This window comes from Galeopterus variegatus, unplaced genomic scaffold (genome assembly GCF_000696425.1).
Source record: "Galeopterus variegatus unplaced genomic scaffold, G_variegatus-3.0.2 Scaffold4899, whole genome shotgun sequence".
Lineage (NCBI taxonomy): Eukaryota > Metazoa > Chordata > Mammalia > Dermoptera > Cynocephalidae > Galeopterus > Galeopterus variegatus.
Window position 1 is genome coordinate 1546 of NW_007731010.1, and position 24501 is coordinate 26046.

The 24501-nt window shown below is 36.6% G+C and overlaps 1 protein-coding gene across 1 annotated transcript in view; it reads left to right on the forward strand.

The window, feature by feature from the left end:
* Window positions 1-1251: 1251 nt before the first annotated feature.
* LOC103603982 (sodium/bile acid cotransporter 7-like) overlaps window positions 1252-24501 on the forward strand; it is a gene marked incomplete at its 5' end in the record, with an annotated part of 77161 nt that continues 53911 nt past the window's right edge. Inside the window, 3 exons of the mRNA XM_008588565.1 lie at window positions 1252-1334; window positions 8461-8597; window positions 12484-12559. Of these exons, the coding sequence (XP_008586787.1) occupies window positions 1252-1334; window positions 8461-8597; window positions 12484-12559 (296 nt within the window). The remainder of the gene's footprint in view (window positions 1335-8460; window positions 8598-12483; window positions 12560-24501) is intronic.

A 24501-nucleotide genomic window follows, 5' to 3' on the forward strand; every position in this document is an offset into this window, starting at 1 on the left:
ATGATCTCCAATTTTAAAATGTTGGTATATACAAGGGTTTCTCAACATTGGCCCTATTGACAGTTTGGACATGATAGTTTGTTGTTGGAGGGCCGTCCTATGCCTTCCAGATGTTTAGCAGAATTCCAGGTGTCTACCCACTAGATGCCAGTAGCATACCTTATCCCTTGAGGTACAATAGCCAAAGAAAGCTTCCAAACATTGCCAATTGTCCGGTGGTGGGGTGGGGCAAAATTGCTCCTGCTGGAGAACACTGGTACACCAGTATAAAATGGCATTTCTCAGAACTCTATCTTTTGAAATAATTTTGTTCTTTTGTTAACACATTAGGTCTTCAGGCCAGTTGAGTACAAGTTACAAATGGTACATTAAATATCAAGAATGCCCCTATTGTTCTCACAGTGTTAACACATTTGTGGTGATGCCAGCCTAAATCTAGAGAGGGTTTTCTGGAGGGCAAGGACTAGGCCTGTCTGGTTCACCACAGTAACCCCAGGGCCTAGCGCAATTTAATATAATAACAATAATAGAAATATACCCTAAGTACTCTATATGCATTATCTCATTCATGTTATGAATGCTCAGTAAATATTTGTAGAAAGAATACTCTTGGGCAGAATTGAATGCATGCGTGTTTACAAGCTTTTATTTCTGGTGTCATAGAAGGAATAAAATGATATTTGCTAAAGAGAAAGGAACCTCTTCCATTTATTCTCTTCTCTGGGTTTGGGGGTATTTTGATTTTTATATAACAACTGATACCATGATAGATATGATTAGGACCTACTAGAGTACTTCAAAAAGTTCGTGGAAAGGTTTTTAGTATCTTAATTCTATTTTTCCATGAACTTTTTGAAGAACCCTGGTATATTGAAGGATGTTGCCTACCTGCTCTCCTGTTTACTTTTTTTTCTGGCAGTTGGCTGGTACAGGGATCAAACCATGGACCTTGGTGTTATTAGCACTGTGCTCTCACCAGCTAAGTTAACAGGCTAGCTCGTGCATACTTTTTTATTATTCTGGTCTGAGGATACTGTGCTGAGGTGGACAGCCAATGTCCGTGCCCTCTGGAAAATCCTCTCTGGAGTTAGGCTGCATCACAATGAATGCTTAACTCTGTTAGGACAGGAGAACACTAGAGCAACACTAATATTTAGAGAAGTATTTGTTCTCCTCCGATAGATTCTTCTTTCATACCAAGTTTTCTACTGGAAATTCTTTTCTAACAGTAGCTCATTTCTCTCTTTTTAGGACCACTGAAGCCAGAAATAACTGTATCCTACATTGCTGTTGCAACAATATTCTTTAACAGTGGACTATCATTAAAAACAGAGGTACTGTCACTTATGGGGCACATGAAAAGCTGGGAGAAAAATTTAATTTGTACTTACTGTTTTGAAATTCACGGCCCTTTTGTAAGGCTGTTTATAGCTATACTCTGAAGGCATCATTATAACAGAAGATAACTTAGACTTCTGCAAAGGACTTGTATTTTGTTCCTACGTATTATAGAAACTTTATCCTTTAGCAGAATGGACCCTGAGGATGTCATTATAATGAGTATGTTTTAATATGGCAACTGAACTGAAGCATCTATTTCAGATCTTCCGTAAGTTATGGTGGTAACTACAATGGTGTCTGCCGTGCCTGGGCACATCTGAGTTGTTGATGTTTATTTGGTTTCCATAACTTTTGTGGATCACTTTTTGTTCCTAGGACTCATGCTGCTTAAGTAATGCTTATTATGTCATAACTTTAACTAATTTTTAGTTTTAAAAAACATATTCTTTCCTAGTATATCTATTAAATATTAATAGATGTTTTAAGAGAAATGTTGTTATTTTCATACCAAGTCACAATCTATCATGCATACATTTTGGTAATGTTATTTACTGATCCAGATTTCACTGAACATGGGATTCTTTTGGAAGTGAAGAAATTCAGACATTTTTACATCTGAGAGAGAAAAGAGTAGAGTTTTTTTTTTTGTCTTTTTTCGTGACTGGCAACAGATCGCAACCCTCAGTGTCGCGCCCGTACCGGACCGGGACCAGCAACGGGATCGCAACCCTTGGTGTTGCTCCCACACCTCACTCAGCCAGTGAGCAGGAACCGGTCTGTATGTGGGATCCGAACCCTCGGCGGGAGCGCCACTGCGCTTCCCAAGCGGCGCACTGTAGCAGTGCACCACTGGGCTGGCCCGAGTAGAGTTTATAATGGAAAAAAAAAAGAGGAGAAAATACCCTTTTGCTTTTGAACAAATCACATAAAGTTATCATTCATGCTTATTCTTATGTAGATGGAAAAGTCTTACCATAAGAAGGATTTTGCTTCCCAAGCGGCGCACTGTAGCAGTGCGCCACTGGGCTGGCCCGAGTAGAGTTTATAATGGAAGAAAAAAAGAGGAGAAAATACCCTTTTGCTTTTGAACAAATCACGTAAAGTTATCATTCATGCTTATTCTTATGTAGATGGAAAAGTCTTACCATAAGAAGGATTTTTTTGGAAATGGCTTTAAAAGTAAAAATTCTGGTTTAGCATAATGTCTTACCTTTATTTATTTTATTTTATTTTGTATGTAATTTGAATGAAGACCAAATTTAATTACTTCCTTCTTAGATCACCCTCATAGCAACATGGAAAAACATTCTACTAAATTTATGTATTCTGAAGTTATAAGGTTGGCATAAATCTTTTCATGGGGGTATTTTTTGATATATATAGGATCAGCATGTAATGTCTACAAATGGCAAATTGTCTCAAGAATTCTAAATAGTCTTGCTGATTACCTACTGTTCTGAAAATAACTGACAGGGGAAGAGATTTTCTAAATATGTCAAATTCCAGTTTTTGTAAACAGTATTAATATAAGAAGACCATAATTAGTCTCACAGGGTACAGGTTTTTTCTGTCAACACCCGAGTTCTAATATTGGTTCTCAAATGTGGGGCACAGTGATACAGAAAGATATTTGCCACTACCATGGTGCCGGACTGATCTTACTTGGAGGTCTTCCTGCTGGCCTTGGCTAATGCTCTTTGTGGAGCAACTGCCTTATTCAAGTCCTCTCCTTGAGACGTTGCTCTAACTACATCCCCTGTGGCAGCTTAATGTTTACAGCTGTTACTTATGCCATGGGAAATCTGGCAAGACTTAATTTCCCTCACTCCTTAGCTTGTTACTTAATGTTATTCTGGAAAGCAGCTAACTTTGGGGGATGCAGAAGTTGAGGAAGGAAAAATGCCACAGCTATCAGCATTTCTCTAAGGACCAACTTCTTCTATAAGCACCCAGGAGACCTTTAGAGTCATCCAGCTAGTTCAAATCTAATGATGAAATGCCTTGATTCTGTGCTTTATAGTGGTATCTAAGTAGCCATCAAAGCCATTTCCTCAATCAAAGACCCTTTTCAAACTAATGCAACATTAAGTCATTTTCAAAAGTCATTTAACTTAAGGTGTCCTAGATGGCATCATTGTGTAATATTAAACCATCTCTAAGCTCTGCTAATTTCCTGGGTAACCTAACTTGTAAATTAGGAGGTAGCAGTCTTGTTATTTATTTTTTAGTTAATAATCCTATGTTACTTTCAGCTGAGACTGAGATTTGTATATCTTACTAGGTCCTAGAATAGTGCATTTCTGCACATGGGAGATGGTAAATTGTTACTGACTTGAGTTTATTTGGAAGCATTTATGTTGCAGTTGGTTAGAGTGCAGTGCTATAACACCAAGGTCAAGGGTTCAGATCCTCTAACCAGCCAGCTGTCAAAAAAAAAAAAAAAAGAAAGAAAGAAAGAAAGAAAGCATTTATGTTGGTCCCATTCAAGTCTGATTTATATTGAACATTTCATGTAGTATTACTAATAAACTGACTTAATGATATGTATCCTAAAATTTATTTTACTAATTTGTTAAAATTATAAAGGACACTGTGCTAATGCAATGCTAAATCTTCAGTTTTATAACTGTTGATTTCTAGTTTTGCCTGTTGAAATGGTTTCTGAAATTTTATTGTATTGAAATTAAACAAGGTCACATTTAAAATCTATTTTGTATTTAGCTAACTTCAAACCTACAATTTCAGAGGATTTGTCACTTAACAGACTGTGGCAGGGCCAACTCATTTAAAGAAATACCTACTATGGGCCGATGGCTACAGAGCACAGTGGTTGGTGCTGGGTATAGAAACAAAGATGAGCAGGAGGCTCAGGGCCTGAAAAAAGGTTGCAAGTAGTGCAGAATATACAGGTTTTTCTTTATTTTCTTAAACAGATTATTAGTTTTTAATCCCATTAGCTGAAAAGTAACCATAGCAAATTCTAAATTTTAGGCCCATGCTGCTAATTTCAAGCCCAGAGCTATGAGGCTGATTCTCAGAAAGTGAGTCAGATAAAGGTCAAATAAGGGTTAGAAGGGAAATTGGTATATAATGAAAATATTTCTATGTCCTAGACAAAGCCCTAGTTTTAAGCAATTTTTGATTCTGTCAGTGAGACTCTGGTATAATCACTACATTATGTGGATTATCTCCTTAAGGTTATTTTAATGGAATTTGACCTATATTACATGTGAATAAACAAAATGTCACACAGAGTCAACTTTTCAATTATTCATAATGGCACTTATTTGAATAGGTGATCCTAAATTCTACATATAAATATATGGAATAACACTATTTTAGATTTTATGGGGTTTACTTGCTTTTTCTTTTCCAGTATTACCTTATTTTATCTTTTGGTTATATGAAGAAGATATGGAAAACATGACACTGGGTTTTTGTGACAGTCTTAAAAATCTTTCTTAGAAACACTTCATGTCTGTTACCTCCCTGTTGTTAAGAGCCCTCTCATGGCCCGAAATGATAGGCTGTTGTGACTCAATTTGCTGGGTTCTTTACTGTACAATTATTCTAATTGTTGGGAAAATACAGGAAAATGGTCAGGGCCCCTCAGATGTTCAGAATCTTGCTGAGCATTTGATGTAAATATGCATGTGCGCCCAGGTGTTCCTTGGTTATTGTCTAATGTAATTGCGCATGTGCACCCAGGTGTCCTGTGTTATGGACTTAAGTATAAAGGACTAACGGCTCTGATACACGGTGCTTCTTGGGACGCTCCGGGAGGCCACTAGGGCGGCTGCTCCTAGCTCTGAATAAAGCCTATTAATTTTTTACCCACAGCTCCCAGGACCTTTTCCTATTACCTAGCTCATAGACCTGCGTGTGAAGGGTTTGTGATGCAGTCTGTACAACAGGCTCGAGGGGTCTGTGAGCTCTAGCCCTAGCTTTACACTGATACAATGTCAATTTTTTCTAATTGTCATTTATTAGATCAGCTAGTGTTTTCTAACTACATTTTAGTTTTCATAACATTTTTCTGATTATAAAAGTGATATTTACTCATTTTAGAGAGATTAGAAGTAAAAATAACTGCTATTAACATTCACGTGTTTTATAATCTCTTTTTTAAAACATGTTTTATATATAGAATATTTTTAAAATAAAGTATTTTAAAAAATAAAATGGTGTATGTATGTATATGTATACACACGCTTGCAGACATTTACACATACAATCTTATCCTATATTTTCCATAACATGTATAATTTTTCATGTAATATTAATTTTTCTTCCTTTATATATTTTAAAATAAAATTATTTACGTTTTCCTTACTATTATGAATGTATGATTTGTTTACAAAGTTCAGAGTCAAAAGGTACAAAATTATATATGATGAGAAGTCTTCCTTCCACTCTCCACCATATATCTGGTTCTCTTCTCTGAAGACAACCATTGTTAACAGTTTCTCTGTATCTTTCCAAAGATATTCTATGCAAAACATACACATGTGTATCCCACTCCCTTACAAAATGTAGTGTTTTATACTGTTTGGCACCTTACCTTATTTTACTTAAAATACCTATCTTGTAGATGGTTTCATATTAACATGTAAAGAACCCTGTTTCTTTTTGTATGCCAAATAGTATTCTATTGTATGGATGAGTCGTGATATATTTTATTTTCCGCTATTGATGGACATTTAGGTAATTTACAAGGCTTTGCTATTACAAACATGTTGCAAAGTATAACCTAAGAATTTGTAATTTCCTATGTTCTGGAACATATGTGAAGGATAAATTCCTAGAAGTGGAATTGCTAGGTCAATGGATATTGCAGTTTAAGTTGTGATAGTTATTCCAAATACTTAGAATGGTGCCAGGTGCTCAGTAAGTATTTTTTGAATGAAGGAGTGAGTTGCCAGATTGTTCCTCACAGGTTGTGCCAATTTACACTCCCATTGGTAAAGGAGGGGAGAGATCCTATGTTTCCACGCCCTTATCCATACAGTTTTTAATAGCTAATAACACTCTTGTTATACTTTAACATTTAATTGTTATCCCATTTTTGAACATTTATGTTGTTTCCAGATTTTGCTCTAATTGATAATGTTGTGTCAATCAATTCTGTGTATAAATGATTATAACCACTTTTTATAGCCTAAGGCGAAATGCTAAGACATAAAATTTTGGGGTCTAAGAATGTGAATTGTATTATAGTCTTTGATGTATATTCCCAGATTACTTTTCAGAAAAGTTAGGGTTTTTTTTGTATTCCTATTAGAAGTATATGCAATTACCTTAGTTAATGCATTCTGGCTAATTATTTTATTTTTTAAGAATTAAAAACTATTAATATTTAATATTTATTGAATGCTTCTGAGTATACTTAAATGAGACTTGGTTTCAAGACTTGAGAATTCTCTGAACTGCTGGTGCTTAAGTTTTCTCTAGGGTGGTACTTTTAGAATTCTGATTAGCTGTAAGGATGGCTTGTTTTCTCTTAGGTCTAAGTCAAGGACTTACTTGCTTATTTCAAAGGACATAATGTGGCTTCTGGTAGGCACAGGGTTTCCCAGTGGTCCTAAATTAGACCTAGATTGTCAGAAATTCCTTAGATGTCATTAGGGACGTCTTGTGACTAAACAGGAGCTGCTGTGTGTCTTCACACGGGGAGATAGGTAGTGAGAGCTGATGAGATAGATCCCAGAATATGGTATTCATTGAATGAGTTAGCATTAACTTACTATTTATTAGACTGATAAACTTTGGCCAATATCTCTGAGGCTGAGGATTTCTTGACCATCTTACTTGAACTAGGGGACCCCTTACAGTTCTTTGTTTCTAACCAGTGAATGTCTGGCATCTTGGAATATGCTTTAATGTTTATTTGCTTATTTCAAAGGACGGTACTTTTCCTACTACTTTCTGAATTTGTTTTATTTCAACTGAATAATCACATTACCCAGATTCAAATGCAAATGTTTGTTAGTTTATAAATAGTTGAACCTCAGAGGTAAACTATCCTTTTTTAGCTGTGAGACTCATAACACGTGCCTGGTTTGTCATGTTTAATGTGCTTTTCTTCCCTTGCCTGGGCACCAGTCTAATACAATAGGCGAAGACGGCATGGGCTCGATAACGTGACAGAATAGGTTTAATTCTGATCTTCACTGTACAGTAGCTCTCAACCTTAATTTCCTCATCTGTATAATAGGGATAATAATATCTACATAATGTGGTTGTTGTGAGGATTAAAGTATATAACGTATGTAAGGTGACAAGCTCATATAGTTGGTATTCAGTAAATGTTAACAAAGAAGTCTAGTGAGTAGATTTTGGGGGGAAGAGCCATTTTGAATTATAGACTGTCATTGAGGAAAATATTTTTAAAAATTATTTGTAGATTCAGGGCCGGCCCGGTGGCGCACTGCTGCAGTGCGCCGCTTGGGAAGCGCGGCAGCGCTCCCACCGAGGGTTCGGATCCCACATACAGACCGGCTGCTCACTGGCTGAGCGAGGAGCGGGGGCAACACCGAGGGTTGCGATCCCTTTGCCGGTCCCGGTCCAGTATGGGCGCGACACTGAGGGTTGCGATCCGTTGCCGGTCACAAAAAAAGACAAAAAAAAAAAAAATTATTTGTAGATTCAGTAACATCTTGCCAAGTTGAGGCCTTATAGGTTTGGTGTAATGGAGATTAATTACTATATTTAATTAAAATGTGATGGATCCTGCTAAAAAATTTTTTGAAAGATTAATTTTTTTATATAAGTAAATGTACATGTTTGTTTATAGTGCCAACAATCCTCAAATCTATACTAGTGTAAAGGTAGTTAGCTTAGTTTTGGTCCAGAATTTAACAAATCTAAATTGTTAGGGTATATTGTATATTCAAAAGAAACTAGAATATTTTAGAAATTTCATACAAAAATACTTTATAATCATCATGAGTAATTTTCTTTCTCTTAAAGTCTTTCTCATGCATATGCTTATAGATAAAAATTGTAATTATGCAATAACTCAAAATTAAAAACGAACTCATATGATGTTATTTTAGAAGCAGTGTCTTTTCAGAAATAGTTTTCTTACCTTTGTTTATTTTGTGTCCTTCATTTTTTCAGGAGCTGACCAGTGCTTTGGTGCATATAAAACTGCATCTTTTTATTCAGATCTTTACACTTGCATTCTTCCCAGCAGCAATATGGCTTTTTCTTCAGCTTTTATCAATCACACCCATCAATGAATGGCTTTTAAAAGGGTATGTTTATCTTTTGAAGAGTCCACTTTTAATGGGGCGTATCTAATGACATATTGTTTCTATTGCAACTGTATACAAAAGGGCTTACGTGTGCTATTGTATAAGGAAATAAAAACATGTTTAACAACAGTGTTTCATCAAGGAGGTTCATCAAAGAGTTGTATATTAAAATATACCCTCATGCTTAAGGTTCTAGGATGGACACTTTTCTGGGAGTTTTAAAGAGTAGTCTGGGAGAAAAATGGAAAGGACTAGAGGATTTCAGATCTGTATGCATGTGTATAATGCAGGCTGTCAATTGGATGCTTTAACTTTGCATTCTGTATCTTACCAAATGTATACAGATAATGGCTGACTATAATATGTGTTTTTAAAAATGTCATATCAAGAGCCAATAGTTACTGAGTAACTGCCATGTGTAGGGCACTCAAGGAATAGAAAGAATACTCATTTTCCTTGTCTTCAGGGAACTTCCAATCTAGTTGGATGTGTAGGACATACATATTAGATAGTAGTCCATCAAAGTGGGGTAGCATGTGATTTGTCAGATGAGTGGTGTAATCAATTGAAGGATAAATGGTTCAGCAAGGGTTGTGTTTGCCTAACATAGAGAATTAAAAAATGAGGCGTTTGAGGAAGATGACAATGAAAAATTTCTTTAAAGCCAAGCCACAGAATGCCTGAACTACTAGGCTGAGGAGTTTGAGTTGAAGCTGTAGATGATGGATAGCTCTACAAGTGCTAAAACAAGAGAATAACGTGCCAAAAAGTCATCATTAAGGAACAATAATCTGATAGTGTTGTACTTGGTTTGTTATTAGAAGAGTGGCACTTGCAGTTTCAAAATGCTAAATAGAACAAGCAAGCAACTCTCACCTCAGAAAGTTAAACTTACAGGAGTACACGCTTGCCCTAACTCCCTAAGCGAAATCTCTTCCTGGCTCACCTTCTTCTTTCTTTCCTTTCCCAGTTTGAGAGTACACAATACGTTAACTTGAGGGAGTGGCAGGCTCCTATGTCAGAAACAAGTTTAAGCCACTGAAATAAAGATATTCTGAGCACATACTCCTTATTTTGCTGTGTTGAAGCTCTTCCTGGCTCACCTTCTTCTTTCCTTTCCCAGTTTGAGAGTACACAATACGTTAACTTGAGGGAGTGGCAGGCTCCTATGTCAGAATCAAGTTTAAGCCACTGAAATAAAGATATTCTGAGCACATACTCCTTATTTTGCTGTGTTGAAGGGACAGAGCAGAGGTTAGAGAGAGCATTCAGCAGGCATTTGCAAGCACCCAGATTTGGGTGAAAAGCATCTGAACAGGGATGGTGGCAGTAGTTACAGAGAAGAATGGAAATTTGGTTGTGGTGACTGATGGATTTATGAGGAGCAAGTGGAGTCACATAAAAATAACTCCGAAGTTTCAAAATGAGTCATTAGGTAAAAACTGTTTCCTCTGGTAAATTCATAGGGGAAATTGATTTTTTAGAAAATAGAAAAATTCACTCTGGAGATCTATTGTACAGCATGGTGACTATAGTTAATAATGTATTATTTATTTGGGAATTTCTAAGAGAATAGAACTTCAGTGTTCTCATCACAAAATATTGATAACTGTGTGAGGAGATGGATATGTTAATTAGTTTGATTGTGGTAATCACTTTACAATGTGTATATATATCAAAACATCATGATGTACATGGTAACTATATATAATTTTTATTTGGCAATCATACCTCAGTAAAGCCAAGAGAAAAAGAAAATATATACATTCAATATTAGACATATTTAGCTTGAGGTGGCAGTCACAAGCAGCCACAAATTTGGGAATAGTAGTTAGGGCTAGAAATGTAAATTTGAAAGTATTTCTACAGATTGAAACTAAGATTGAAAAGAAAGCAGGGGAGGCAGCAAAATAGTACAGTGGGCTGGTTAAAAAGATATGATGAAGTCATATCTTAAAAGGGGATACGAAGAAGTCAGATGTATGATGATAACCAAGAAAACAGAGTGCCCTGAGAAGCAAGCATGTAAGCAGAGTGAATACGGGGAAATGGATACTGGATTTGGTGGTCTGGATATCACTAGCACCTTGAAGGTTACTACTTTTATTAGTAGAAGGGACAGAAGTCCCATTCCAAAGGAGTAAGGAGAGAATGAGCTGTGGGGTCATGGAAGTGGAACACTCTTTAAAGAAGGTCAACAGGGAGTCACAAGGAAAAAAGTAGGACTATATCTTGAGGAAGCAACAGTACTGATTTTGTAATTAGTTATCTACATTTGTGTGTTGACTATTCTGCCTCCTTGAAGGCAGGAATGATGTCTTGTGGTATCCTATGGAGAAAGAATATATTAATATACAGTTTAGGGATTTTTAAAGATAGAGAGAATTCCGCTTCTTTGTACATGGAAGGGAAGGGGTCAGAAGAGAGGGAAAGATTGAAAAAGCTAGGAAGATAAAAAAAAAAAAATTACCTGAGAGGACCTGTCCTACTATGGGTAGTAGGGGAGATAGAAGGCAGAGAGGTTGGAAGAGGGAGCCTAGATAATTCTTTGACCCTGGATTGTTTAACCCAGGATAACTGGCTTTGTGAGTTTGGGCAAGTTACTTAACTTTTCTCTTCAGTTTTCAGTCTAATGAGAATAATAATAGTATTTATCATAAATACTTGTGAGAAATAAATAAGATGATATATGTTAAGTGTCTGGAATAGTATCTATTACAAGTGGCAAATGCTCAGCAAGTATTCGTGATGATGGTGGTAGACCATAAGGAAGGCTCAGAGATTGGGAATTCATAATAGGACAGACTACTTTACCCTCACTTAGGAGAATAGACCTTAAGACCAGATGGAATTGAATTGCGCTGGAAATTCCATAAAATGTGTTCTATTATGTTTCAATCAAAATGAATTCAACATTTTTATTTTTTTATTTCAGAACTAATACAAATTCATTGCATAAAGTTTGGATAATTCATTCTTACAAAAGTAAATAAAAATCACAGATAATTATACCCATTCGAAATCTGTTTAAGTCAGATACTGTGTCCTCTATGCTTTGTATGAACTTTTCACTTAGTCTGGCCAGCTACTCACTCTTCCCAGAATATATATTCTATATAAATTCTGAATAATGTTTTTTATTTTTATTAATTAGATTTACTGCTCATAGTTTCATTTGCTTATCATGCAATTTATTTTCTATCCTAAACTGAGAGAATAGATCTTGGGAGTATGCACATAATTTAATAAAATCCAAATTGAGAATAGATACTAGAATTTACTACAAAGTCTGAATGCAGGAAGTATATGACTGTGTCATGCCTGATTCTATAATGATATTACAACATGAAAATATCTTTTATGAGATAAAAGTTTGAGAACTGCTGTTTTATAGAAAGAAATCTGAAAATGTAAACTTTTGTTTTATTATATATTTTTAAATTTTGGAAGTGGTTTTAAAGCTTTAATTTTACCAAGAGAGTCCCTATAAAAAGTATAATGAAAAGGTTTTTACTTTACCTGAAATAATCTAAGATTATAAACACTTACCAAATGATTAACCATTTTGGCTGTCTTTCAATGACTGCACTCACTATAACTTGACTGTTTTTGAATTGTATAATAAGAGTTTAAATACTTAAAAAAAAATAAAATCACCCAAGTCTGTGGAATAGAATGAGAGCATCAAACCCATGCATTTACAGCATATTCTTAGCCATGTTGCGTCACATAGAATTGTATAAACTCAACAGGGCATGTACATCAATAAACACTTTTTTTATTTTCATTTGTCCAGCTCTGCTATCTTGAAATGAATGTAGTGAGAGCTATTTGTAATTGAAAAAACAAAAGCCTATTTATAATTGGATTTTCTTTTGTTTTTCAGTTTGCAGACAGTAGGTTGTATGCCTCCCCCTGTGTCTTCTGCAGTGATTTTAACCAAGGCAGTTGGTGGAAATGAGGTGAGTTATGGAGGCTAAACATAAGTGCGTGCTGTGCTTTTATTTTGTTCAAAACTATGTTTTGAACATGAAGGAGTATGTGGCAGGAAACTCCTAACCATAGCTGCTTATGCAAGAAGCGGGAGTATCCGTGTATTAGGATGATTCTAAAATTGATGATAGTGAGTGGAATTCAGGACGTCAAAGAGAAGAGCAAAGGAGATGAATGAAGTAGAGATGGTGATTTTTTTCTACCTCAGTGGAAAATTGGGAGACAAAGGACACAGGAGTCCAAGGAAAGGGACATTTTATCCAAGACTCACACTGAGGATGCCCACTATGGCCATCCCTTAGTTCCTAAAAATTTGTAGCAAACTAAATTGGTGGGAAAAGGTTCACTATATTAAAGGCAAGTGAAGATGATATAAAAAAGGATAAATTTGGACAGGTTCTTAAGATGAATTCAAAAAAATTATCTAACTACTAGTAAACTGTGGCCAAAAAAATTGTGTTTGTACATTGGAGTAACAATTTTCCATTTTAGAAGGTATCTGTAGGTGGTTGTTTCTTCGTTGAAAGGCCCTACAACTTCATACTGAGGGACTTTCCTTTGTGAGAGCTTATTCCTCCTTCTCTACCTATATTCTCTTTTTCAGAAAAGAATACTATTGAATAAGGGAAGATGTAATGGGTGTTTGCTTCAATTTATTCTTAGGATTTTGCATTATTAGCATCTGTTCTTAGGATTCTGCTTTTCTAAATGTCTATTTTAATTTTCATTTTTTATCCACTTTATTCTTTCCAAAAATAGTTATGGAGTACCTTCTGTATAGTTTTTAAAAATAGGTTCATCAAAGTATCATTGACATATAATAAACTGTACAAGTTTAAACAGTTTTAATTTTCATTTTTTATCCACTTTATTCTTTCCAAAAATAGTTATGGAGTACCTTCTGTATGGTTTTTAAAAATAGGTTCATCAAAGTATCATTGACATATAATAAACTGTACAAGTTTAAACAATTTAACATTTTGACATATGTGTAACCTGTAAAACCATCACCACAATCACAATAACGAATGTAACCATCACCTTCAAAAGTTTCCAGTGTCTCTGACATCCCTTCCTCCTGTCCCCAGCATTTCTCTTCCCCAGGCAACCACTCATCTGCTTTCTGTCACTACATGTTAGTTTGTATTTTCTAGAGTTTTATATAATGGAATCATACAGTGTGTATTCTTTTTTTTTTTTCCTGACTTCTTTTACTCAGCATAATTATTTTGAGATTCATCTATGTTGTGCTTATCAATAGTTCAGTCCTTTTTATAGTTGAGTAGTATTATTTCGTATGGATATACCACTAATTGTTTATCCACTCACCTGTCAGTGGACATTTGGACAGTTTCTACTTTTTGGCCATGAATACCTGTGTACAAACCTTTAAGTGGGCATATACTCTCATTTCTCTTGGAAGTACTTAGGAGTGTAATGGCTGGATTATTTGGTAGGTATAAATTTTAGCACCTTTCAACCAAGGAAGAATCATCTATAAATAGTTACAAATCTCCTGTAAATAGCTTCTGAAGTAGACAATTTCTATCAATATACAAGCACTCTTCTTTTACCTGAGGTATATGTTTAACTTTTAAAGAAATTCTGAAACTATTTTCCAAAGTGGTTGTACCATTTTACATTACAACCAATAGTGAATGAGATTTCCAGTGTTCTACATCCTAGTCAGCACTTAGTATTGTCAATCTTTTAAAGTTTTGCTGTTCTAATATATGTGTAGTCATATTTCATTGTGGTTTTAATTTAATTTGCATTTTCCAGTGATTAATAATGTGGAGTATCTTTTCATGTGCTTATTTGCTATCAACATGTTATCTTTGGTGATATGGCTATTAAATCTGTTGCTCATTTTTTTTTTTAATCAGGTGGTTTGCTTACTTTTTTTTTTTCTCTTTGTCTTTTTTGTGACCGGCTGCACCGCGCTCAGTCAGTGAGCGCACCGGCCATCCCTATATAGGATCTGAACCCGCAGCGGGAGCGCTACTGTGCTCCCAGCACCGCACTCTCCCGAGTGCGCCATGGGGTCGGCCCTGGTTTGCTTACTTATGATGAGCATTGAGAGTTTTATATATTTGGGGTATACATCCCTCATCATTTATATGCTTTGTAAATATTTTCTCCCAGTCTGTGGTTTATCTTTTCATTTTCTTACCAGTGTCTTTTGAAGGGCAAGATGGTAGTGGAGGCAGTAAAGGTGATTGGATTCTATATATATATTGAAGGTACAAGATATGCTGATTAATTGGATGTGGGTGTTAAGGAAAAAGAGGGGTCAAGAATGACTCCAAGGTTGTTGGCTGAGCAGCTGAAAAGATGTGGTTGCTTATATGTAGAAGAGTACTATGTGAGAGCATGTTAGGGTAGTACTAGCCTAGGAAGGCTAGGCTGTGCTGGGATCACTAAGAACTCCAAGATCTAAGTAGCTAGACATATACATTTATGTCTTGCTCATAGTACATGTCCATGTGGATCAGTGGGAAGGTCTTTTGCCTTCCCTGATGAAGACTGTTTGATTGGAGGCTCTACCATCTTATAGGTGTACCATCTGGATGGAACACAGAACATTTCAGTTGCCACAGCAGAAAGACAGATCTGAGAATCATAAATGAGTTTTTGCTACCAAGGCTGGCAGTGATGCATGGCACTTCTGCTCACATTAAATTGGCCAGACAAGTCATATGTCCTTACCATCGGTTATCATTTATAAGGACTGAAGGAGAAGAGAACTGGATATTGGAGAATATTTGCAAGGTTGGCCATATGGGTAAAGATCAAGAGTTTGTTTTTTCGATGTGTTAAGATGCCTGTTATATATCCAAATGGAAATACCAACTAAGAATTAGAGATATTAGTGCTGGTAGTTCAGGATGTGTTCTAAACTAGGAATATAAATTAGGGAATCATCAGTGAATAAATGATAATTAAAGCCAAAATTGCATGAGATTACTTGGGGAGAGAGCATAGATGAAAAAGAGAGGAGGTTCAAGGACTAAGCCCTGGGCCACATTAACATTAAGAGATCAAAGTAATGAGGAATGGCTGGCAAAGACAACAGAAAGCATAATTAGTGAGATAGAAGGAAAAACAGGAAAGCATGGTGTTGGGGAAGCCAGGTGTCTTGGAAGCCATGTGAAGAAAGTGTTTAAAGGAGGAGGGTTGCAAATGGCAGAACTTCATTCTTTTTTATGGCAGAGTAGTACTATCTATATATACCACATTTTCCTTATCCAATCATCTATTGATGGACATTTAGGTTGGTTCCATGTCTTGGCTTTTGCAAATAGAACTGCGATGAACATGGGAGTGCAGGTATCCCTTCGACATGATTATTTCCATTCCTTTGGGTATATACCCAGAAGTGGAATTACTGGACTGTATGTAGGATTTATCTGTAGTTGTTTGAGAAACCTCCATACTGTTTTTGATAGTGGTTGTACTAATTTACGGTCCCACCAATAGTGTAGGAGTGTTCCCTTCTCTCTATACCCTCATCAGCATTTGTTATTCTCTGTCTTTTTTTTTTTTTTTTTTTTTTCCCTTTTTCCGTGTCCGGCAACGGATCGCAACCCTCAGTGTCGCCCCCGTACCGGACCGGGACCGGCAACGGGATCGCAGCCCTCGGTGTTGCTCCCACGCCTCGCTCAGCCAGTGAGCGGGAACTGGTCTGTATGTGGGATCCGAACCCTCGGCGGGAGCACCGCCGCACTTCCCAAGCGACGCACTATAGCAGTGTGCCACCGGGCCGGCCCTTCTCTGTCTTTTTGATTATAGCCAGTCCAACTGGGGTGAGGTGATATCTCAATGTGGTTTTAGTTTGCATTTCCCTGATGATTAGTGATGTTGAGCATTTTTTCATGTGCCTGTGTGTCTTCCTTTGAAAAATGTCTATTCAGATCCTTTGCCTAATTTTTAATTGGGTTATTTGGGGTTTTTTTACTGCGTAATTGCTTGAGTTCCTTGTATATTCTGGATATTAATCCCTTGTTAGAAGTATAGTTTGCAAAAATTTTCTCCCACTCTGTAGGTTGTCATTTTACTCTGTTGTTTGTTTCCTTGGCTGTGCAGAAGCATTTTAGTTTGATGTAGTCCCATTTGTTTATTTTTTCTTTTGTCGCTTATGCTTTTGGGTTCTTGTTCATAAAGTCTTTGCCCAAACCTAGTACCTGAAGTGTTTATCCTATATTTTCCCTTAGTAGTTTTATAGTTTCAGGTCGTATACTTAAGTATTTAATCCATTTTGAGTTGATTTTGACATATGGTGAGAGGTGCTTGTCTAGTTTCATTCTTCTGCATATGGATATCCAATTTGCCCAGCACCACTTATTGAAGAGGCAGTCTTTTTCCAAATGTATGTTTTTGTTGCCTTTGTCAAATATAAGTTGAGCTTGGAGAAACTTATGTTGAGTGAAATAAGCAAAGCACAGAGGGAAAAATACCACATGTCCTCACTCATAAGTGGGAGCTAAGAGAGAAAGAAGGAAGGAAAGAAAGATCACAGTGGTGCGTTGGACTTGCAGAGGGAGAGAACATACCTAGGGTTGCAATGTGGGGTGGGGGAAAGGGGGAGAGGGAGTGAGGTTAGGGATTAATTGAGTGGAGGACACGGGGTATAATTGCAATTTGTGGTAATGGGCATGCTGCCAGTATTGATCTGGCCATCACATCTTGGGCACAAGTGCTGACAGTTAACTTTGTACCCCATGAATATTCATAACCAATAAAAAAAAAGAAAACAAAAAGGAGGAGGATATGTTCAGCTGTATAAAAATATGCTGATATAAGTTGTATAAGATAAATTCTGAGACTTAACCACTGAATTATGGTACATGGAGATTATTGGTAACCTTGACCAGAGTGGTTTTAGTGAAGTGTTAGGGAAAAGCTTTGTTGGAGTGGGCTCAAGAAAAAATGGGAAGAGGAGAGTTAGAGACAGGAGGTATGATGACTGTTCTGAGGGCCATTGTGATAAGAGGGATGAGGGAAATGAGGCTGTAATTAGAAGGGGATGTAGGGTCAAGATATTTTTTAAATTCAGAAATGACACCATGCTTCTATCACAATGAGAATGGTACAGTAGAAACAGAAATATGAGGGGTCTTCAAAAAGTTCATGGGAAGATTTATATTACCTTTTAATTCCATTTTTCCATGAATCTTTTGAAATACCCTTGCACAGATATGAGAGTGCGAGCACACATGCTGGAGTAATATCAAAGGAGAAGGAACGGTATCGGGTTGTATTAGTTTCAGTCGGAGCTTAATCTGTTTATTCATAATAATAGGAGGGAAGGCAGAGTATGTGGATATACATGCATGTAGATGGGTAGAAGGGACGCACTTGGGAGTTCTCTTCTGATTACTTAGTGAAGTAGGAAGTAAGATCAGCAGCTGAGAGCAATGTTGGGGTAGGTGGTATTAATGTCCAAGAAGAGAGGAGAAAGTATGCATTTAGAGGAGAAAGTTGCCATCTAATTGAGGAGAATGAATTAACTTGAGAGTGTGGTTAGATTGTCAAGCAGCACTGAAGACCCAGCTGAGATCCACAGACATACATTAAAAGTAAAGCCAGGTAGGGCCGGCCCGGTGGCACACTGGATAGTGCGCCGCTTGGGAAGCGCGGCGGCGCTCCCGCCCGAGGGTTCGGATCCCACATACAGACCGGTTCCCACTCACTGGCTGAGCGAGGCGCGGGAGCAACACCGAGGGTTGCGATCCCGTTGCCGGTCCCCGGTCCGGTACGGGGGCAACACTGAGGGTTGCGATCCGTTGCTGGACACGGAAAAAGACAAAAAAGCCAAAAAAAAAAAAAAAAAGTAAAGCCAGGTATAGTGGTTAAGTGTTTTCTCTTAGCTACATTTTAGCTTCTTAGTATAGGAATAAAACTGGCAGATAGTTGGATTTAACCAGGGTTTCATTATGCTAGGTAATTATTTTCAGTTGCCACATAGTGAGTGTAGTTATAGGAGCTTTGGACTAGTGCCTACTATGGTTTTCTGTCTATTGCCTTGAAAGAATTTTAGAAAGTGTCTCTTTTGGTATGTCTAAGACCAGTTGTAATTGGCTTAAAGGTGTCAATTATCTCTTTCTTTCTAATGTGATTCCCTTAAGAAGTATATATATACATTGATATGAAAGGCTAAAAAACATTTTTGTTCTCAAGTGACTTTTGGTAGAAGTTCAAAGTTCACCTATTTTCTTGACATTTACATTTAGTCTATGCTCTTGTATATATATATATATATATATATATATATATATATACATCTTTATATATAATATAAACATGTTTCATTTATGCTCTCTTGTATTAAAGAAAATGTGTGGCTATGCAGCATATTTGTTTTTAATGATTTGAGGATGTGTGCACATATAATAGTCATTTCAAATGATTCTTTTGTTTTTATTTTGCAAAACTTAGAAGGGTTTTTTTCCTGTTATTTATACACCTTTCATTTTAAGTGATTATTGGTAAAATTATTGGTCACAAAAAGATTTTGTCATGGATTGAAAGAGTTATTGCATTCCTTTGAATTTACAGCTTGTTCTTTGGCACGAAATAGCCTTATTATTTTTGGTTAAGGTTAAAAAATGATTTCTGATTTTATAACTTAAGTCATTATTGTTTCAGTGAGCCAACTAGAATTTATAGTAATTTTTAGCAGCAGAAAGAACTTAATGTACATGCATAGCAATGTATATATACTGAAATGCCAGTATATCTTTTGGGTATTTAAATGAGACTGTTTAGGGGGATAGCTGGTTCTCTTATTTTGTGGCTTTTAAATGTTAAACTATTTTAATTTAAACATTGAAACATGGTTTGGTTCTTTTCTATAACTGTTATTTATCCATTCCAATATTTTAAATGCAGTTTTTCAAAACTGTAAAATTGTAGAGTGTGCTGTTGATATGGTCAACCTGCTGGTGATGATGGTTGTGCATGTGCATGTGGTTGTCCTTCCTTTTTTAAGTAAATAATAATCTCTGAAAGAAAAAAGAAAAATAAAAGAAAAGCATTAAGAATCATAATAGATAAAAGTCAGGGCAAGTTAGGAAGGAGTTTTCAATCATATCTGGGAGTAATATTTATGCTAAACCTTATGTTATCTGTATTTAAGCCTAAGCCTAGTAATTTGAACCATAGGGATTGCCACCACTAATTGCAGTGTACTGATGATAGGCGTGTTATTTATGTTTGTTTGTTTATTTTTTCGGTCCTCAAAATGAATTCCATGGATCACTTGCATTGGAATTACCTGGGTGATTAGAAAAATAAACTTTAGGGCCGGCCCAGTGGCGCACTGGTGAGTGCGCCGCTTGGGAGTGCGGTGGCGCTCCCGCTGAGGGTTCGGATCCCATGTGGAGACTGGTTCCCGTTCACTGGCTGAGCGCGGTGCTGATGCAACACCGAGGGTTGTGATCCCGTTGCCAGTCCCCGGTATGGGCGCGACACCGAGAGTTGCGATCCCGTTACCGGTCAATAAAAAAGACAAAAAGGAAAAAAAAAAAGGAAAATAAACAAATTCTTCATATCCACCCTAACCTATTAAATTAGAATGTCTGGTAGATGGGCCTCAGAAATTTCCTTCTTCTTAAAATTATGAAATCTATTATATCTATAAAAGGTGTGTAAAACACATATATACAGTTTAAAGCATAATAAACATCTTTGTTCACCATCAGCTTTAGAAATAGAATGTGGTATTCAACCAGTAGTTAAGCATCCACTTAAGACACTGTTTTCTGTGATAGAGAGTAAGAAGAATAAGATCTTGGCAGAAAAAGTAAATCTTTTCCTCCACCATTGCAAGGGTTGTAGTTGACACCCCTATAAGAAAAGACAGATTAACAAGAGAAAAGCATAATACATTAATTTAACCAAAGTTTTATGTGACCTAGGAGACTTCAGAAACAAACACCCAAAGACCCAGGGGAAACTGTATATTTTTATGCTAAAAAAAATATGAAAGAAGTAGGTGGTTGTGAAGAAATATGATTGGGCAAAAGGGGGTATGATCTAATGGTAATAAACTGGGGGGAACTTAGCAGGGCCTGTTTGTTCATATCCTATTTTGTGTCTCTGAAAGACTTTCCATCTTCGTCCCTCAGGACACCTATCACATGAAGATCTTCAGGGAAGAAAGGAAGAGGTCAGACAGATGGTTTTATGACCCATCTCAGGGGAGAGGAATTCTAGTTTCTGTGACACACTTAAGGGAGAGAAAGCAGGGCTGGAGACAGGAGGACAAGGGAAGGTCACACAGACCTTCTTGTTTCTGAGGCCCTTCTGTCTTCTTTAGCTCAAAAATACACAGCATGCCAAGGCGCCATACTTTGGGATATTATGTTCTTGGCCCCAGCAATCTGGCACCTGTCTTTGAGAAGCTTACATTTAGTGTTATATTATACTATTCAAAATCTCTATTTCAAGTTAAAAACCTCACAAAAAGAATCAAAACAGAGTACAATAGTTCTAGATTGACCCTTATCTTTGGATTATTTTTTTTCCTATTTTAGTGTGGAAAAAAAGCAAAAGGCACCCCAAATAACTTTAGCCCCATCCAGCTGTGTGGGACAGCCAGAACTTCAGTTTAGAGGTCTGAACTGTGTTTGCTACTTGTAGGCAAAAGGCTGTCATCTTGCCTAATCTAGGATTAAGACAGTGTTCTTTGAATGTAAACATTTAGCTGGCATTTTGTTAAATTTTATTTAGCAGGTTGAAGTATTTTAGAATCCCTCGATAGTCATGTTGAATTCCAAATACATTTTAAAGAAATGTTTTGATTTTAGGTGTAGAAGAAAGGTAACAAGTAAAAGAGTATGTGTGTGTGTGCGCATGTGTGTGTTTAGTTTCATCAATGGAGTTGGTGCCCAAATCTCTTCAATGAAAATTTAAGAATGTCTCCTGAGCAGAGAAAATTTTACATGTGGTGAGCTCTTTAAGTCATAGACAAAGGTCATGGCAGTCTGAGTGTATTTAAAAAAGGTTTTCTGTCTGCCCAGAAAGCAAATGAAGTACTCATTACTAAAGTATAGCTATGAGATTTTTACTAGGGGTGAGAGATCAAGATCATCACAGTCCAAATGGAGACTGAAAGTTTAATTTCTGGCCTATCAGAGAGGCATGAAACATTTCAGCCTTGTTTTGCATTATCAGTGGGGAATTGGTCTTGCTAATCCAATGCATGAAGATAAGAGTCATTGAAACATTTATAAAGGCAGTTAGAGTAGATCAAATCAGTAGAGAGAGGGGACTTCGAGTGAGAAGGAAATCTGAGCTGTCAGTCAGTGTCTCGGCTTCAGTTACGTGGCCTTTCTGTTCCTTGCCTTTCTCTTCTGTTAAATGGGGTTACTGCTTTTGCTTGCAGTGGAAGGTTAATGACATCCTGGAGGAATCTTATGTCTGAAAAAGGCTGTCAAGTGTTGAGCCTTCTTGTAAGCTGGCAGATGTGTATTTTTCAGCCTCCAGCCTCATGTGTTTTCTGGGAAATGGTAACATTTTTCCCTCTGACAGATGAAAGAACAGAAGTAGCATCAGCAATACGAAGAAATTCTATGTCCCTACTCTTCTACCATACCTTTTAATTGCAGCCGTATCTTCTGGGTTGGGTTAGAGTTCTTAGGATCTAGGAAAAGTTGACTATGTTTTATTTTAAGCTGCTATAAAACTTGTTGAAACAGACCTAGATTTCCCAAGATTTTTGTGTATAACTTAGAATTTTTTCACTTAACCCTAATGCCTCTCAAATTGGCTTCCATTTCTACCACTCTAACCAAAAGGATCACCTTAATGGTTAGCAGTGATTTCTAGTCACCAAATCCAGTGGCCTTTTCTCAGTTCTCATCCTTCATGACCTAACTGCAACCTTTGACACCATGGCCACTCACCTCCAAATTCCTCTATTTCCCTGACACTATTCTCCCATAATTTTCTTTCTACATCTCTCATCACTTCTTCTTTTCTTCTTGTCTGGCTCTTTTACCATCCCAGTGGAAGCATCTTCCAGAGGTCTGATCTTGAAACACCTTGTTTAGTCCTGCCAGATTCCTGCTTCTAGTCCTTTTCTCTCTATGGCTGAAGCCATGTGACCCCCACCTTTGGGTCTAACTCTGCTGCAGACATTAGAACCAGTCTTGATCTTGGATGAGAAGTATTTAAACAACTCCGTCTTAATACGCTGTGGTACATCACCACCTTTTTTACTAGGCCACCTGACCTTGAGCAAAGGATACCCCTGCCTTAGAATCAAAGCATGTGCTTGATTTCTGCTTTTACCATTACTCATCCAGTGGTCTCAGTAAGCCCTGGACCACTCTGAGCCTTGGTTTCCTCATCTAAGGAGCAATAATATTTGTGTACTTATTTCACAAAATTGCTCACAAGGATCTCATGAGTTTGTATGCGGAAGTACTTGTAAATTGTGAAGGAACATATCAAGCAAGCATTTTGTATAGGTTTGTCACTGATGAAATCACTTGGTTTTCTGAGTCATTACTATTGCTTTCTCAAGAATTTGATTTTCAAAGTTTACTCATTCACTCCATTCATCCATTCAAAAATATATGTGAACGTTTGCTATAGTTTTTTATATACAGTACATTTATAGAATTTTCAGTTACTTAAGCTATATAAAACAGATAAATTACAGTATAAGATGGTTGGTGTTTAAATAAATTTAATAAACTGGGTAGTCCCCGTTTATAAGTTTGTATTACAGGTCCTCAATATTTTTATAGAAATATTTCTTGTCATAACCTCGAATACTCATGTCAGATATCCAAGATAACCCCTCTGGGAATTAAATGTCATGGGAAGCCAAATCAGTAATTAAAAGATTGCTTTGAGAGGTTTTTTTTTTTCCCCTTTTTCTTTTTTTTTGCTTTGGGAGTTTAAAACCACATAAATGGGATTAAATCAATTTACAGGATGTTTCCCTTAAACAGTAAAGCTGGAAAACCATCCCAGCTCTATTTCAACAAACAAGTCACAAGCACAATCCTTTCAACTGTTCTACATAAACACAGAAAATTTGTAATTAATCTAATTCTCCTTTTCAATATCAGAATTTCTGCATATATTATGACTAACAAACATGTTTTTGATAGTTTGTTTTATTTTAATTAGTTACATTTTAACTATCAGACTTTGTTTTTAGGGAGGGACCTGGGCCCATTAGCGATTTTGAGGAGACACTGCTCTAAACAACAACACGTTTAAACTTTTTCTTAGCTTATCTTGTCTGATTAATGTTCATATTATTTGTATTTCATTGTAGAGAATTTGATTATTTTTGTCTCCTTTATTTCCAAATGCTGGACATGTACCTTTTTTAGATTCAGTAGCTTATCTGTGCACTGACTATATGCCAGTTACACATGCATTTATGTATACATATGAAGTTGTCACTATTGAAAATAGGAGACTTATTCTCAATGATATACTAAACCATGGAGTTATGGAAATATCAGTAAATTAAACCTCAGAAGACTTAGCTTCTTCTCTTGGCCCCATTCCTAAGTAGCTCTGTGATCATGGGTATTCCCTTTTTCAGCTTTTTAAATAATTGTGTGAAGGCAGGGTAGTTTCAGATGAAAATACTTTGGGAAAAAACATAAGAACCAATATAAATGAAAGGAGATAATCAGTTATTTTAAACTATTTGCTTCTTGGGGGAATATGATATACTCTATTGCATTAATTATAGATCTTTATGCTTTCTCAACTTATTTTTCCTATGAGATTATTATACATGTGTCTTTCATATTAAGGTGTTTGGCATCTATAAGACTGTTTATTAAGAACATCAAAATTGTGGACACAGGGGCCAGCCCGGTGGCACACTGGATAAGTGCGCCGCTTGGGAAGCGCGGCGGCGCTCCCGCCCGAGGGG